This window comes from Opisthorchis viverrini, assembly GCF_000715545.1.
Source record: "Opisthorchis viverrini unplaced genomic scaffold opera_v5_132, whole genome shotgun sequence".
In the NCBI taxonomy this organism is placed as follows: Eukaryota; Metazoa; Platyhelminthes; class Trematoda; order Opisthorchiida; family Opisthorchiidae; genus Opisthorchis; species Opisthorchis viverrini.
Window position 1 is genome coordinate 1180920 of NW_008751789.1, and position 17566 is coordinate 1198485.

At 46.1% G+C, this 17566-nt stretch overlaps 1 protein-coding gene across 1 annotated transcript in view; it reads left to right on the forward strand.

Annotated features, from left to right (window-relative positions):
* Positions 1 to 9530, forward strand: part of T265_06433 (hypothetical protein) — a gene marked incomplete at both ends in the record, with an annotated part of 19498 nt that extends 9968 nt beyond the window's left edge. The window contains one exon of the mRNA XM_009171691.1: positions 6921 to 9530. Coding sequence (XP_009169955.1) covers positions 6921 to 8499 — 1579 coding nt within the window. The remainder of the gene's footprint in view (positions 1 to 6920) is intronic.
* Positions 9531 to 17566: the final 8036 nt, after the last annotated feature.

Here is a 17566-nt window from a genome sequence, read left to right on the forward strand (position 1 = left end):
CCGATGTCAGTGGCGTTCTTGTTGTCAGTTTCTGTCCAGATTGCCTGAGTGAATGTCTGGAGGCGTAGGCACCTCGGACGGAAAACCGGGATGTCTGCGTGTCTTACGGGAGGTTTACAGGAATGCGGGAAGTTGAAATATGGTCCGAGTACTTGTGCGGAAACAGGTGTAGCACTACGAATCATTTCGCTTTATTGTTAATCAGGCCACCGCCCGTGAAAAATGTGAAAGGTTCCAATTGTACGCGTATGTACTGAGTGCAAAGGATTTTTCGCCTCTCGCTTGACTGCCCCGGGGGCGTTTCCAGTGAAAAGCTTAATAATAAACCAACTGTGAGTCCACCAATTTTGGGAGCGTCAGTCTGGCTTGCTAGTAGGCTAAAGTGCAGACCTTGAGGGTTCGTAGCTCTCGAGCCGGTAGCCCGTAATGATGGTGGTGATCGTCGCTGCACATCCGTGTACAAGGACCCTACGTTCAATAAGGAGTCCGAGAATAGTCTAGCGTTGTATGCTTTCCACCAATCATCCAGCTGTAGCACCCTTTTAGTGCACTTCCACCATTCCACCTTAAGGAACTGCGAGGGCCGGTTACCCAATCCTAGGCAGGGGCAGTCAAGATGGTGAACGTCGTTTCAAACTACATACCTGGTTGATAAATTCGTTCCTTGACCGTCAACGAATAGGTCGTGCCACCGGATGGTAGTAAAGGGCCCGCTAAATCCAAAGGACTGGGTCGAATGGAAGCTCATGCATAAAATGACTAATGGGACAGACACTGTGGCATACAAAATTGACCTGCTGACAACCCTAAAAGGAACTTACGCACCCATGTCCATCAATTTCTATTAAATCTATCTGCTACATCATCATCATCATGATATCAGTGTTCAACACCGTCGCTTCACTGCCGTATCTATCTGCTACAAACCATGTACAATGGATGCACTGGACCCAGTTGCTGCAGTCTCAATCACTGTAAAGTGGTAGATAACCAAGCTTTGGAGGTGGTTCTATGTTCGCTTAGTTTTGGAACATGCTAGCATTAAGGTGATATCTTTGATGCACTGGATCCAGCCATGTATAATTTTCCGAATCCTGGGTCGAGGCGACCTATGCTATCTCGGATTCTCGGATGAGCAATATTACTGCGAGTGTCGGAGCCTCATAGTCCGAATGAGGGTGTGCTTCTCATACTGAGCAGAGCTGCCTTTACAACAGTTTGTGGACTGCCGGCAAGTGGGCTTTTTAGATTTCCACCAAGGTGCTATCTTTTCCCGGGTACCGAGGCCTGGGGCGCAGCGAGTATCGTTGACGATGTGCAGGTTGGTTGTGGAGCTAGTGGCCTCGTGGATGGTTTACTAATGATCTGAAATGTTCAGACCATCTCCGCTTTTTTCCTTTTAGTCGACTTTCATTATCTCATTACTTTGCTTTATCGTCGGGCCGAGGCGTGATAGATCTGCCAGAATTTACTGACCGGAATGTCCGTGGTTTGAACCCGACCACCTCTCGACTTCCCCTGTTTAGGCTTGGGCAACCTGACAGTATCCCAGCACTCGGGATCCCTTTGGGTGGCATGACAGCAAGGTACCGAAAAGGTGTTCAATCTGAATGATTATTATGATTGTTATTATTAGGTCTGCTGGAAACTGTACCAATGATCACTAACATTTACAGTTCTCCTGCTTCAAATCATTTATGACTAGTAGTCCATACATTTTTTCTGGGTTGAGAGGATGGTTTGATGGTGTAAGCTGTGGAATATGGAGGTACTGTTCCATGCGCTCCTGGTTCTTCCGGAGGTCCAATCTTCGCGACGTCCAGATGCAAATCTAAGATTGGAAACAGCAGTATTTTGTATGAACTCCTTTGGTCGGAGCCTCGACTGTTGATCGTAGGTTAGCTGAACCCAAGGACTTGACGACAGTAAGCTGGATAGTAGTATTCCAGAGTTCAAGATGGTTTTAGGGGTCTTCTAGGAAACTGGCTTTGGTCCTTGTTTTATTTCGTGGTACCCGTCGGTAAGGTTAGGCATTGTTCGAACTGTTGCTGCATGGTAGGATACCCATCGATCTGTTACGAGGGTATAGCCTTATTGGAAAGCAGTGCGACCTCCATTGGCATACCGGGTGTGTAGATTTGACGGATGCTTGAAACTCGTGTTACATCTCACGAGCTAGAGAACGCGACAGGGCTGGTCTATAAATCACCGTTTACGCAGTGTTGTGCTCAGTAGGACTTCACGACGACGTGACGCGTGATGTCATTTTGAGCCTCAGTTGCTATCAACTATCGAAGTATCACGGCTGCGGTTATGGTTGACCACTATTTGCAGCTCATTGATGGAAGGGTCCGATGAGTCGAAAACATATGGCTATAACTATAACGTTCGTCGAGGAACCTTTGAGGCGGACTGTCGCAAAGCTTGATGATACAGACTCAAAACATTGAGACTTCGTGGACGTTCCTTAAGAGCAGAAGCCACATCGTGCGAGCCCGAGTTACCACTCTGACTAATCTCGGATAGCTTTATAATAATAATAATAATATCCCTAGTTCTTTAAATCTAATTACACCGTGTGGAGAGCAGAAGCGTCGGAGAGGCCGGTAGAGCATGGATTGATCTCATCCGCCTAGTTCTTAAATTTAATTACACCGTGTGGAGAGCAGAAGCGTCGGAGAGGCCGGTAGAGCATGGATTGATCTCATCCGCCAATGACGTCTGATCTGGTATTTGCACGGGATTATTTCTTTATCCTTTGCGCATCCAACTGTGAGCAAGGTTCCATGTTTGCCAGCGAATGTGTACGCCAGTTCCGTACTACGAAGTATAGACCCGGAAGTCCATTCTCTGATGGCATGTAATTTATGTAGGGATAGCGTTCAACATGGGCTCATGTGTTATGTGGGAAGCCCTCGCGACAGCCAAGAATGCACCACGTCATGATGGGTCATCGCGAGAGCACCGTCAGTCTGTGTGCAAGGGACTTACCCCATGGTTGAGAGGATGAACTTTGTCACCGAGCCACCACATTTCTTGGGGCTGACTTTTCCGTGTCTCAAACATATCTCCATAAATGCCATGTTATGAATTTGTTGACGCCATCTGACAGCGGTTCTGGGACTAATTTCTCAAGTACCTTAGAATGCCTCGACCTCCGACTGCCTGGACCAGCTCCTGACTACTGCCCGTCCCGCAGCCTCGTATACGCAACCCCTGAAACCCGGCAGTATGCATTCTTACGCTGATTGGCGGCTCGTTATCATCATCGACAGCATGACCTCAATGTTCAACATTGATGCTTCACTGCGGCTCTAAAACCCATGCACTGACTTCGGACACATTTACGTAAATCTTCCCGACTCCTTGTGCTTCCTGTGGACCCCCTCATCTGAAGACTTGAGCATGATTCTACATCTGGTGCAAAGTGCCTGGCGTAGAGGTTGGCAGCTTTCAGTTCATCGGGTAACGCTTTTGTTCCCTGGCTCGTTTCTAAAACGAGGTCGACATGCTGCACGACAAGTTTTTCTGCATCAGTTTGGCAGTTTGGTGCTTGTGCTGCGTACGACCAGCCACTGTCAACCAGAGAAAAATTCTTTCGAATAAAAACACAGGTTTTTCAGCTGAGTGAGTAACTCGCAAGAGACAGCCCATGACTCAGCAACATGAGAACGGGTGCTGTTAAGACTAGCTTTACGAGTTTTTTGTCGATGTTTGGGTGAAAATCATTCGAAACGCTATTGAGTATGGCGTGTAACCGTTGCCATTAGTGAACCTGCCACCGTTTCTTAGCGAGGCTGGTTATGTCTCTGTCATACGTTTGGCTCGTTTCAAGTTCAAAAGGGTGGTGGGTCAGCCCACCTGATGGCAGCTGTCTACAAACCTAATGGCATCAGAAGGTGTTGGCCCCTTGCTCTTGGCCGTTCTCCGCAGGGACTTGCAACTTTTACCTGTCGGAACCCACCTTCCACTCATTCTCGCTCCATTGATGCACGGCGGTTGGGCACCAGTATTCACTCTGCCCATTGCTCTCCGTGGTGGTGACAACTGTCTGGCTCAGTTTTTGCAAGACACCGGTAGATTAGACACTGACCAGTGACGTAAACTAGCGAAAGGTCGTTTAGAGAGAACGAGTTTTTCTTGAGCGAGGAGGTGTACTTTGTGATATCCCCGTTGCAGACGAACAGCCATAGTAGAGCTTGTCGGTACTTCGAATGGCCACTCCCATAGTCCCGCCAGATCTAGTCGATTCTTCGGAGACACTGGTGGTCAAACGCGGAGGGGGCATGGGGCTAGGGTGGCACCAAGTTCCTTTTCTCCATTTTATTCTTTTTGCTCCTGGGCTTGTTTAACTAACAACGACATTTCAGCTTACAGCGTTTGTGGTGATACTCGTGTCACTGCTGTCAGACATTCCACTCGTATGCCACATGTAGCCAGCTGATGGGACAGGTGGGCCTGTGTGTTGACCACGTGGCTCATTACCATCACAGCGTACAAGATGCAAAGGGGGGTGAGATAACTCAGTGGCTGGAGCGCTGATTTACTGACCGAAGGGTCCGTCGTTCGAACCCGAACACGTATTGGTTCACTTGATTGTAGCGTCACTAACCGTTTATGGTGATGCTACACTCCAAATGAGTTATTCTCGTTTTTCACATGCCATGTTTTTGAAAATTCATACCCGGATTCTACCGAATTCTAGTGCGTAGCCTAACGGGGCTATTCTTTGTCCAGTCGGGAAATAGCACCAATAACTGTGCTAGTCATTTCGCTGCGAAAATATGTCCATGGACTCGGACAGTTCCGATCATCGTATGTTACACAGCCATTTGGACAATATCACTAGCCACTGTACCTCAATTTGGTATGGTGTCTGCAGTCGGCGAATGTGATGTCGATTTTTCGGTGCCGTCGTGGGTATGGGCAGCCGCTAACGGATCTATCATGTGATTCAGCAGGTGTTCGACGGTGTGCGAGATACCTGCTTAACCTTAAACTACGTCATCTTGGTCATTTCCGTTTGTAGCTCTGTTTTCCGTCCATTATTCGGAGTGGCGTGAACCGAGGAAAATAAGGGGAGCTGTGATATTTGTTGACTATGGGTGTATCTGGCCTCCATAAGGGTCTCGTTTTGTCTCGCTAAGGGCACCGCACCTTGTATGTTTACTCAACTGCCATTAGACTCCGCCATTTTCATCTCCTCAGCATTATCCACAGAATGGCGTGCGATACCGAGGCATTCGCGTTTGAAAAGTGGTGATGATTTCAGTTTTTTTGGTATAGATGTGCTTCCATTTAATGCATTGCTTGTACCACATGGCATACTGGTGTTTTTACTGCATTCCCTTGTATTTCAAAGCAGTTCATTATTCACTGCCATCCGAATTTGGTTTACGTGAACTAATATTGCGTTTTTTAAATGGGAGCTTCATTTCGCTACCAGTTTTTTTTCGTGGATTAAAATATTTTCAAATCCTGCGCGTGAAAGGTTACAGTGAGCACAGCTGAACCACGGGAAGGTTAGGACAACAGTACCAAGATAAGAGCTCCTTCGGACGATCTTTTCAGGTATCACTGTATATACGGACTGTGCGAGTACGTCGGCTCTACGAGGTAGGCACAATCTATTGGAGGGAGCATCTGGCCGTTCTTGTGAATCTTTACCACTCGCCAGAAAACGCACGAAGACTTCATTCCTAGAGGGCATACGAAAAGGGTCACACATATATACGGTTATTCGACTGACTCACTGAATAGTTTCTGCAGCTTCAACAGTCCAAACGTTGCTCGTATGCTACGTACCTTGAAACATACGTAATTCGTTCGTTCAGCTGTAGGGCCATTTCGGTGCCTAACTGCCATGCTACCAGGAGGCACGACGGGTGGGATACTGCCAGGTTGCCCAATCCTAGACAGGGGAAGTCGATAGGTAGAGATTGGGTTTGAACCACGGTCGGTAAATTCGCGCTGTTACTACAGCCATCTCGTCCCCACCATGTTTCAGTCAGTCGTGTGCTTTCTCTTCGTATCAACGGGGCGAGATGGCCCAAGTGGTTAGAGCGCGAATTTACTGACCGGAAGGTCCGTGGTTCGAATCCGACCTCCGCCTCTCGACTTCCCCTCTCTAGGCTTGGACAACGTGGTGCTACAGCTGAACGCTCGCTCTTCGTATCAACAGACCGCACTTTAGGGTTACTGCAGCCGCATTTTAGACTGCTATGGTTTAAAGCCAAATTATAGTCACCTGCCTTCCCAGAGCGTGCGTTCGGCTGTAGCACCCTTCCGGTGCCTAGCTGCCATGCCACCCAAAGTCGGATTCGAACCACGGACCTTCCGGTCAGTAAATTCGTGCTCTAACCACTTGGGCCATCTCTTCCCAAACGTTAAGGCCAAATTAGTCCGTCCTTGTGCGTGCATTCGAACTGCCGCTGAAGTGATCCGATGGGGTTTCAGTCAACCAGCTGTATGTTTCAGTAATGCTCAAAAGAATACCTTAACAGCACTAGACGCTGAAGATAACATATGTAATACACCCACCAGTTTCATTGACCGAATTCAGCAATGTAGGTAGTCCAGGCATCTGAGTTTAGGTTGAAAGATCAATTGCAACGAGTACACTGATATCGCAAACGGTCTTAGTAAATCTTTAAGTTAATTTGAATGACCTGGTTAGTGTTGGATCCCACTCTCGTGTACATAACAGCGGCGAGCTGTTCGTGTACATTTCTTAGAATACTACCACGCGCAAGACAATTGGAGTGCGAAATCTTTTTTCAGATCCGCATGTTTCGTGTTTTCTACAGATTGTAGTCGTATAGCTACGTATTAATTATATACATTCTACCTTAGGTCATCAATCGAGCTACTTATTAGTGTTCTGTTTTTCATTTTAGCCTGCTTTAAAATGTCATTTTTAGGTACCCTTGGTTCTACCTCCGCATGGCAGATTATTACACAGGTGGTGAATTCGGATCTTCAGGTCCTGGTTTCGAAAACCAAGCTCAAGTTGCCACAGAAAGCAATGGAAACTTCAATAACTATGGTAATTATGATCGGGATGGAGAGTCGGACATAAATTCCACGGAGTATTTGGATCGTAAGGACAGATCCCCACGTCACCGGAAACGAGACTCCAGCTCCGAAGACCGTGGACGGGATCGCAAACGTGACAAGAAAAGGTCACGAAGTCGAAGCCGCAGTCGCGAACGGCGGCGGCATAGTCGGGATCGGCATCGTGATCGTAGCCGCGAACGTCGATCCAAACATAGACATTCTCGCCATCGTTCCGAGACGCCACCCCTTATTTACAAATATTGGGACGTACCACCACCCGGTTTCGAACATGTCACTCCTGCCCAGTATAAAGCAATGCAGGCTTCGGGACAAATCCCAGTGAACGTTTACGCAGCTGGTCAGATCCCCATGCCAGCTCACGCACCAAACGCTCCACTCACGCTTACCACAAATATCCCGTTTGCTGGTAGTGCTGTTTGCCGCCAGGCGCGCCGCCTTTATGTTGGTAACATACCGTTTACCGCTACCGAAGAGAATATGATGGAATTCTTCAATAAACAGATGCGGGCTCAAGGACTTGTTCAGGCCGAAGGTAGTCCGATAATTGCCGTACAAATTAACATGGAGAAAAATTTTGCTTTCCTCGAATTTAGATCCGTTGATGAAACGACACAGGGGTTGGCTTTAGATGGCATTCTTTTCCACAATCAAGCACTGAAACTCCGTCGACCGCGCGATTACGCTCCCCTTCCCGGTGTGTCAGAGACGCCTTCAGTTATCGTCCCAGGTGTTGTCAGCACGGTTGTCCAGGATTCACCACACAAGGTGTTTGTTGGTGGTCTCCCGAATTACTTAAACGAAGACCAAGTGAAGGAACTGCTGCTAAGTTTTGGGCCATTAAAAGGGTTCAATCTTGTCAAGGACGGTTCAACTGGTTTGTCGAAAGGTTATGCCTTCTGTGAATACGTCGATCCAAATGTCACTGACCATGCGTGTGCTGGCCTCAACGGCATGCAACTGGGAGATAAGAAATTGATTGTTCAGCGGGCCAGTGTTGGTGCCAAACACAACGCCACAACAGCTGCCCCAGCACTGCTTCAATTACCTGGCTTGACTGATACCTTGGTACAGAATACAACCGGAACAGGCAATATAACAATCCGTAGTGGTGGTCCTCCCACCGAAGTCCTCTGTTTAATGAATATGATTGACCCGGCTGAACTAGAGGATGACGAGGAATACGAGGACATCGTTGAGGATGTCCGCGCTGAATGCAGCAAATACGGTGTTGTTCGAAGTCTAGAGATACCTCGACCCATCCGTGGAGTTGAGGTACCTGGTGTGGGTAAGATATACGTCGAGTTCGCCAGTCTCATCGATTGTCAGAAGGCAGCTACTGCCCTCACTGGGCGCAAATTCAATCAACGTTTGGTAGTCACTTCGTTCTTCAATCCTGACAATTACCACCGCCGTGAATTTTGACATCCCTGTGTTAATAACTTGTCGAATGTATATATGGTGCAATTTTAGCTATGCTATGAAATTCTGCCAATTTTTACCTGTTAATGATGCTCATTCAAATGGAAGTGAGCTTCCGAAAGAATCGATATCACTAGCAGCTTTTATGCACATTAAAGGAGCAGGTTTTGTGGCGATACGGTTTCTTCGCTCCGGCTTCTAACCTCGTTTTGCAGAGTGTAGAACTTGGGGACTTCGTCAAACAGTGCGGCCACGGTGCCAATGTGCCTGGGTGTCACACGTACAGGTGCGCCATAAATGAAGAAACGGTTAACCTGAATCAACCCCCATGTGCTCACTATCACCTACTACTAGTCAACTGTCCGTGGGCCTAGACAGTCACTCGGACTGCGAAAAGACCAGTGCTAGGTGATCTCCCAAGACCATATGCTGACCACTGTAATCACTTTTTAACCCTATAACATTAGGTTCAGTGGTTTATTTCTAGACGTTCCCCGATTACCATGTTCATCACTAAGCTTTTCATGTCCAGGAAGTAGTTCCGTTCTGTTAATGCTCAGAGGGTTCGGAGATTTGTTCCTGGGTTCATCTTGGTTTATTTCACTCGATATCACTGATCTTGCATACATTTCCGCTCGCTCAGCGCGGCTTCGAGAACCCTAGATTACTGTGGACATGTCATTTGCGATAAGAATTTGACTTGAGGTAGTATTCTTAAACGAATTTGTCTTATTTTATACTCAGTCGCCCTGCTGTTCGTCGTCAGTGTCAACATTCTTCCATTTACAGCTTATCTCGCTTTTTTTCGGGTCGTATTTGATAGGCTCCTACCTGCATTCACTACAATTGCACACATGTGTCCGTTTCTTAGCTGTTGGAGCACAAAACGATCACTGCGAAGTACAACCCACTAGCTGTGTGAGGGACATAATAAGGCTTCTGGTTCTGAACATTCATTTGAAGCATCGTCAAAACCATGTGCAACACTGTAGCTCTCTGATGTGCTCTATACATTTCTACGGAGTGAAAAGAAGAACCTATTCGTGGAAATTGCAGCCAATGAAGCCTTTCATGTAACCATAGAAGTGAACACCATTCAAATTAGTTCAAGATGGACGAACAGTTTTGATCATGGACAGTCATTTCCTTATGTTGTCATGCGAAATGACGTTCAGGTGTTCGCCTCGCTCGACAGATTCTGATTGGATTTTCGCACTAATTGAGGGAATTTTAAAGAAAAGCGGTTTCCTCAAGATATCAAGATCGAGATAGCTCGACTGTTTAAGCACAAAATTGATAATCGAAGGTTCGTTGTTTCAACTCCGGGTTTTTGATTTTCCCTGTCTGAACTTGCGTAGCGCGACACTATTTCAGCTCGTGTGTACTTCCGAATTGCACAGTAGGAATGCACCGAAAATTAGCTACTGTTTTTTTTGTTTTCAGGGTTATGTGTTACTATTCGTTTGTGTTGACCAGCATCGGCTCTGCGTTGAATTCGGAACCGTCCGTACTTGGTTTTGTTGAACGGATGATCTCATGGCGTCCATCAGACTTAGGTTGAAACCTTTTGTTTCATATTTTATTCCAGCAAAGTGATGCAACCATGCTCATGAGAACATGATCAGATTTTCCCAAGCTCTGTGGACAGTTACGCTGGTTAATCCGAGTATCAGGTATACCCATATCAATCGTCAGCTTGACTGTGTAGTTCATGTGGCTGTGGGTGAAGGTGCGTATAGCGCACCTGAAAGCATGTCTTGAGTACGCTTGACAGTTTTGACTCCTGCTGGATCATGCACACAAAACCAACCGATTGGATCAAAACTGGTTGAAAGTTGTTCTGGTCAAAATCAATGATTGGTGGTCAAGGTTGGTGTAGTGTGACGAGTCGTACGGGGCAAGTAATCGATTCTAGACAATTTTTCCTGTTCAGTACTCTATTCGGTACATTCAGTAAGCGCAAACTGATGGTTGCGCGAATTTCATTCCGGTTCCTCAGCACACATTATCAGTTAAACTGAGTGTCAGTGCAGAGCGTTTCTAACGCTTAAGTTTGAGCTTAAGTGCTAATTGTCTTTTATGTAGACAAGAAGTCAGTTCTAACAAATTTTGACGAATTCACTCCACAGGTTTGCAGTTTCCGTTGTCCGGCGTCCAGAAAATGGGATTCGCAAAATACACTGAAACAGTCCAGCTGGGTCTCTTGTGTGTGATATTTTTTGTCAAAATAGAGGCAAAATCAATCGTCGGTTTATAAGCAACCTCATGGGTAGTATGTTCCGTTGATACTTCTTGATTGTGATGTTTCGAGTTCATTTAGTGCCACTGAGCTGTGGGAGCCCTTTTGAAAATCTTTGTGGAATTGTGCTCACTTTAGGAGTTGTGACGCCAAAGCTTGTGCCTGGTGTACACGTACCAGTTGGTATGCGCGCATTTACTCAAACCTTGGGTTGTCAAAAATACGGTTTCATTTGTGTGTGCTATTATTCTTCCTACCGTTCAACCGTTAAAAATCGGTGAAAGTTTGTCTTAAACGATTGGCTTAGAGGTCATTTCCCAAAGGAGGCGCAACTGGCTCATAGCCTGTATAATTGATGTTTGCTATCAGTATCGATCACCAGGTTTTCCACCCTCTGACGAGAACAGATGCACAGTACGCTGACGTCCCGGGGCGCTCGATATACGGAGAAAACGTGGACAACCATATAGAAGGATGAATCATTTTCAACCGAATAGAGAATATCTGCACTGTTCCGTGGGTTTTTTGTACCAAGGTGATCTTCACTGGACAGCGTTAGCAACCATAGGTGAAAATTACATCACCTTAATGTACTAATCAGTTTCCATAGGGTTTGATACATTCAATGCGGTCATCCCATGTGTTAAAAACAACCGAAGTCAGCACCTGCACTGTCATTACGCCAGCTAGTGCATGTATATGGTGAGTCGTTTTGTTTCATTAGCGATGAAAAATAAAGTAGTTTTCAGTTGTACTGTCCTTTCGGTGCCTGGTTAACCCGCTGTCCGACCCCCAATATATGCCAGAGTTGGGTCCGAACAGAAAGTGCTTCCGGTCACTAATTTCGTGCCTCGATCACGAAACCCTCGAACCGCATTAACAGTAAGGACTTGTTTCAGGGCGACTGAACTGGAGTCGGATGCAACTGCTCGGGGCCCAATATCTGATCGTTTTGTTGTGTTCTGAATTGGTTCCATCCTGTCTTTTTTATGGGTCTTCGGGCCGCAGTCAGGCACGTGCGACTGTATATTAATGTTTTCTCATTCGCGATATGTACTTTCCATTTTACTTAGTGAATATTTGTTACCGAAGTATGTGACGTTATTTGTCAGGCCTTTCCCCGGACCTCGCAGCCAGATATTGGTAAGGCGTGTTTCCCCTAGAATAATGCAGTCCGGTGAGACGAAAAGCATCATGGTTTATATTTGTCGGGATCCTTGTCTGTGGTGAGATTCTGAACACCGCTTGTGTTCGGCTGTCTGTTGGCTAATCAACATTCACTTTTTTGAGCCAGCATCTTGTTTGCAGTGAATAGTCCACCACTGAAAGTTTGCTTTCAGTGACTTCAGACCTTTCCAACTGCGTAGTATGTCCGTATGACTCCACTGATCTAAGGACGAAAATCAACTGTCACGTGGCCATGGATGGTGTTCCCATCCTTTGAAATGAGTCTGATGTTTCACTGTCACTCATTAGACGCACCGTGTTAAGCCAAATGTTCCAACAGGTAATTTGGTTCACCGGTAGAATCAATTTGTCTACATAGTAAGAATGCGCCAGTTTTGTGTCACCCGCCCGGATTGGCCGATTGGCACATGCAGGTAAGTGTGGGGTAACGGGATTTCGAATTGAGGGTTAGAAGTCTTCAGCACGAAACTACGGTTGGCTTCACACCAGGACGAATGTAACGGTAATTTTATTCGCTTTTCCATGACATTGGACGATCGTTAATTAGTCTGCGCCACTCGTCAAACCAACAGTTTGCGCGCTTAGTGCATTCACAGATCCCGACAACGGTAACAACCAGAATGTCAACTAAACGTTCCCCGAGTTTGAAGATAGCTTCGACACTACCGTCTGCTCCTTTACTGTGCTGTTTCCAGCGCGATGCGTCCCACTACCTAGTTATGCATGAATCTGTAAGAACACTTCTCGCCGTCATATACATCTATATGCAGGTTAACCGGTAACAGTCGACTTACATCTAGTATCAGATACTGATCGAGCATACGTTTTCGTGGCTTACGTTACTAGAAACTAGTTATCAAGAGAGGCAATTGTGGTCGTTGTCTGCCGTTAAGCGAATGACTGTAGGTAAGGTTTGTCCAATCGGATGCCCTCAAGAGTTCCCAAAATTAACCTGGATTTAGGTTATGTATCAGTTGTCTAGACGTTCTGTCACCGACGAATTTCATGGATTCCTTAACTTGAGGATGGCTCTGATTTGTCAGCTGTTGACCGAAGGTAGGATTCATGTAGTCGGTGTGGCTGCGTCCATTTCGCAGGTCTCAATCCGCCCGGTGGTGTAGTTGGTTCCTTACCAAAACTGATGACACCTGTTCGTGCCCACCCCAGCTTGTTTACGGTTGCTATCCAAGTGTCTTTGCGGGTCCTATTGAACGTAAATAGTTGTCGAAGTTCGTCGTTTATATTACGAGGGACTGAATCCCCAGGAAAACTCGGTCAATCTAATCTTGTGCGTATCATCCGATTTTGCTCGTGAGTACACTTAGTGTTCTAAAGGCGTCATCATAATGTACGCCTCCGATCTCTGGTGTTGAATTTGTTTTTTCCATGCTCTTGTTTCCTGTGTATATATTGCCAGTGTTTTGCCGTATGCTGTCCTGTAGATTGAGCGATACTCACCAGATCTCGTTGGTTAGCCCCTCACAGCAAGGAACTGCGAGAGTTCTTGTGCCATAATGTGGCTAAGCCCGGCTACCGATAACCGGTCAGTCATCGGTCCATTCGTCGGATCAGTAACAGCAAGCGTTCTGGCCATTGATCTAGCATATTATCGTCAGTGTTCAATATCACTGTCGCTAACGTTTGGGCACGGGCTAACATGTGACAGCTCTCGATGGTAGTTCGGACACTGGTCATGTGAGATAAAGTGCTGTTTTCCTAGCTCAATTCTGAAGAAGAGTAGTGGTCAGTCTCTGATATGGATATGGCACTTTCGGCGCGACTCGCATGACTCCCCTCCCTCTTGTTTTGGCTGGAGACCGTGCGAGATGCGCCTGTCGATGTGTATTACTGGCATTGTCTTCCCGGTTATCGCATGCCAGCGGGAGTCGGTCTGTCCAATTTCCCTCACAATAAGTCGGAGAAATCGGTGTGCGGCTGCCCAGCATCATTATCGAATACTGGTTTTCTGCTGTTGGTGTTTAAGTGAAATATTGAGGCGATATCCTTTGAGACCTGCATGCACGAAATTCCACATTCGACTAGTGTCTCCCTGTAGATTTTAGTTGACTGGTGGGTTAAGATTCTTTGTTGATTATATCTGTTATATTTTGCGTGGTTTGTTAGAACAGGACCCCCCATTTTACTGCGATGGTACAACTCGGATACCCACTATCCGTTTTACCCTGATTTCTCTCGTCCATTAGTTACGCTGGGACTGAAACATCCAATGTTTTTGGAGTGATGTTCGTTTATCTTACTGCTTTTTTTGTTTACCAGTATGGAGTTAGTTTCCTTAGCCCAATTCTCTTTTCTACTGCTCGCAAAAAAACTTACCGTTCGCAAACTCCGGATGTGCGATTACCGGGTGTAACAAACGGAATCCGGACTAGTGAGCGAGAATTCGTGAACACTCGATCGCCATAAGGTTTAGCACTTGCAAAGCTCCACATTGATGTGACTATAGAGGTAATCGGTACGATGTTTCCTCTTACGTAGAGACCACTCTCAGTAGATTAGTCTTACTAGGAATTCGCCCGAAAACCTGATTAGTGGTTCGTTTTTCCCGATGAGAGGTTCCCATCCTGAACTGGATTACTGATGTTTTTTCTAACATTTACTTAGTAGAGAAGACGCGTTATTCCGGAAAATATTCACGGAGTCGAGCAGAAGCGGTTGGGCGTCTCGAAGCGCATTAACATGTTTTAACGTGAAACCCGGCTGAACTTCTGGTTTTTTGATATTCCTCCACACCAGGTGCTACAGAGACTTCATGTTTTATTCGGCGTGGCCTTCGAGGTATCTGTATATTTTTGAGGAACATTCCTCGTAAGATTGCTTGAGCTATCTCAGCAACCACTTGACTAGTTCTCCTTCAGGGTTGAGTGCTATCAAATGTAGGATAATCTATTTTATTCATGCCTTTTTTCAGCATTGGTACACGTTGTAAGATCAGTCAGTGATATGAACTATGAAGCATGGAATAGAGCAGAGTCCAGAATGTGACTAGTCCCTGATGAGCCTGTTTTGACATGTGCTTCACTGTAGCGGTGGGGAAAGTGGTCTTCAGCTAGAGTCCGACGGAGTTCGTCATTGTCGCAGTTATGATTATTCTAATGAAGTCGTGTGGTTTGTCTTCACCTATTTCTCCCTGGAAAGATGTTTTAAGTGCATTGGATAGCACCAGAAGGTGTGATTAACCTCTGGATTCTTATTCACGTGGGCAGTATTTTCCCTCTTTACTCCAAACCGCTAAATACTGGGGTCTATTGGGCAATAAAATCTCCTAATTGTTGCTTAAAAGGTCAGTGCTGCTGAGGGTAAGTTAGTTCATGTTCAGCTGTAAACTACTCTTGGGCAGAGTAGTGCGACCGCATATGCTGTGACAATTGATCAACACCATGACATCAGTGTTCAACGCCGATGCTTCACTGCCGTAAAATCATGATTTAAAGCCTTTTTGTGAAGAAAAGAATAAAGGTGGACGGGGAATGGACTTGGTGGTAGCTTACCACAATCGATCGCAAAAGACTAACTAAACAAAAGATGTGTTGAGGCACATGTCCCGTGTAGGTAAGGTAAACGAAGTGTTCAGAGGGTTTGTGTGCGCAGCGTCTAGGTACATCGAGGTGATAGTTGCCGAGTAGTCCAGGTAGCCACGGCTGTTCATCGCGACCCCCCCACCCCTCGAACTTGCTGTATATAGTTTCCTTGAGCGAAGTGTATACGCGGTCCTTGACCCTGGAGATCGAGTTATATTCATTGTAGTGTGAGAAATTCGCTCTGTATATCTGTGTCAATCATGTCTCTGAACAACGATGAAGGTGAGGTAGGATCTGGTTTTAGAAAATCTGATCTCGATCAACCATGTTCCGTGTTTAATGAGTAGGTTTCTATTGACCCTGATCGATGCCTCGATTTTGCTTGGTATGACTTCTTTTTTTCATGGACTCTGCACAGCAGTCCAAGAAGGGCTCGTGCTAGCTGACAATGGCTTGTCTCCAGCTGCCTTGTGGCCGTCACAAGCTATACGATGTCTCCACCTTCTCGGCAGAGTATTTGGTGGGGTGTTTTTAGATCATACGCGATCAATCCTGGCGGCTTTAGCAGTTTCCTGAGGGCCTGGACTGCCTCCTCGGACACTTCTCTGGTTACATGAATGTTCACATCTCGGTCATGAGCTAAGTTGGACAACAAGCCAAGAATTATGGTATCATGTCCACGAATGAACTGCTTGAGATAACGGCAGGCTTGTTCCTCCCGGTAATGAATGTCGTCTTCCGAAACAAACGTGTAGCTTACGATATGCTGTCACTTATTTCAGACATGTACTAGGTCCCTAAAGGAATTATTTAGGTGTTCACAGCGTCGGTGTGAGTTGGGAGCATCCTCTGATTTTGGTTGCCTTCTCTAAAAATTGTTTCTATTCAAAATGTGTATCCTGGCGTAGTCGCCAAATTGTAGCGTTGACTCGAAGAAAGTTTTATTCACACAGAACGTATAAAGCGCCATTATAAGAAAATGACTGCCAGCCATCGATGTACCGGACTGCGTCTATTTAAACATTCAGTGTCACTGATTTTGTTGGCCCTGTCTGCCAGAAGAAGTACAGTGAAGTTCTCAATTAGGGGGAGGCATTCCTCAGCCAACCACTGTCACTTCACCCAGATATTATCGGTAATCTAGGTGATTAGAAACGGATGCTCTTGTTAGCCAGCCAGACTGATGAATGCAGTATACTGTCCTTTATCAAGGTGGATAAATACCGTGTATAAATGCTAGTGTTGGATACTTTCTTCGAAAACGCTTTCGATAAACAGTCTCCACTTGATGACGTCTCGAAAGATTACTCACTCTCTACCGAGTTGGAACTCCTTCCCCATTGAAAATTGACTGATTTGATCCTTAAGAAGCCTTGCGATTTGGCTTGTCCACCAGTCTCAGTCCACCAGGTTTGATTCAATTGCAGACTAACAGTCGCGATCTATAGAACAGATCTACGTACAAATAGAGAAGGGAGTGTTGACATTGGTCTCGGCTCCTCAACTGTACAGCAGAAATCTGTTGGTGACCATGGTCCAAATGATCGTTGCTGATGCGTTCCCCACAGCTTCCTCCCATGAAGATGGCGACATCTAAGAGTTTAAGGTGGTAAATTCTGTTGATATTAACTCACATAGGCTGTGCAAATCATAGAGGCTTGCCAGTCACAAAAGAATATTGCCCACTAGAAGTCACAGCTTACGTGAACTGTCGGTGTTCTTTCGCGCTCGGGAGATGACTGACATTCAAGGGATTCAACTGATCGTGCATAATAGGTAGTCTCCGAAATGGATCAATATGAAGTCGCAAAATCGGATTAATGGTTCCAAGGACCGGCGAACCCTATCTCGGGTCCGAAATTCTGATCGCTTATTAGGACGTATCCCAAGTCGACGTCACCTATACGAGAAAGGGAAAAGGGCCAATATTACCACGATAACCTCTGCGTCTCCCACTGCAACTAGTGATAGCTTTCTTTGAGTGCATTGTAGATCTTCCCTGTAGCGGTTGACGACTTGTGTTTTTTGGTTATTCAACTAACCAGCACTACGGTATGAAATATTAAGCACGATGTGGAATTCTCGCCATTGGGCCCACAAATAC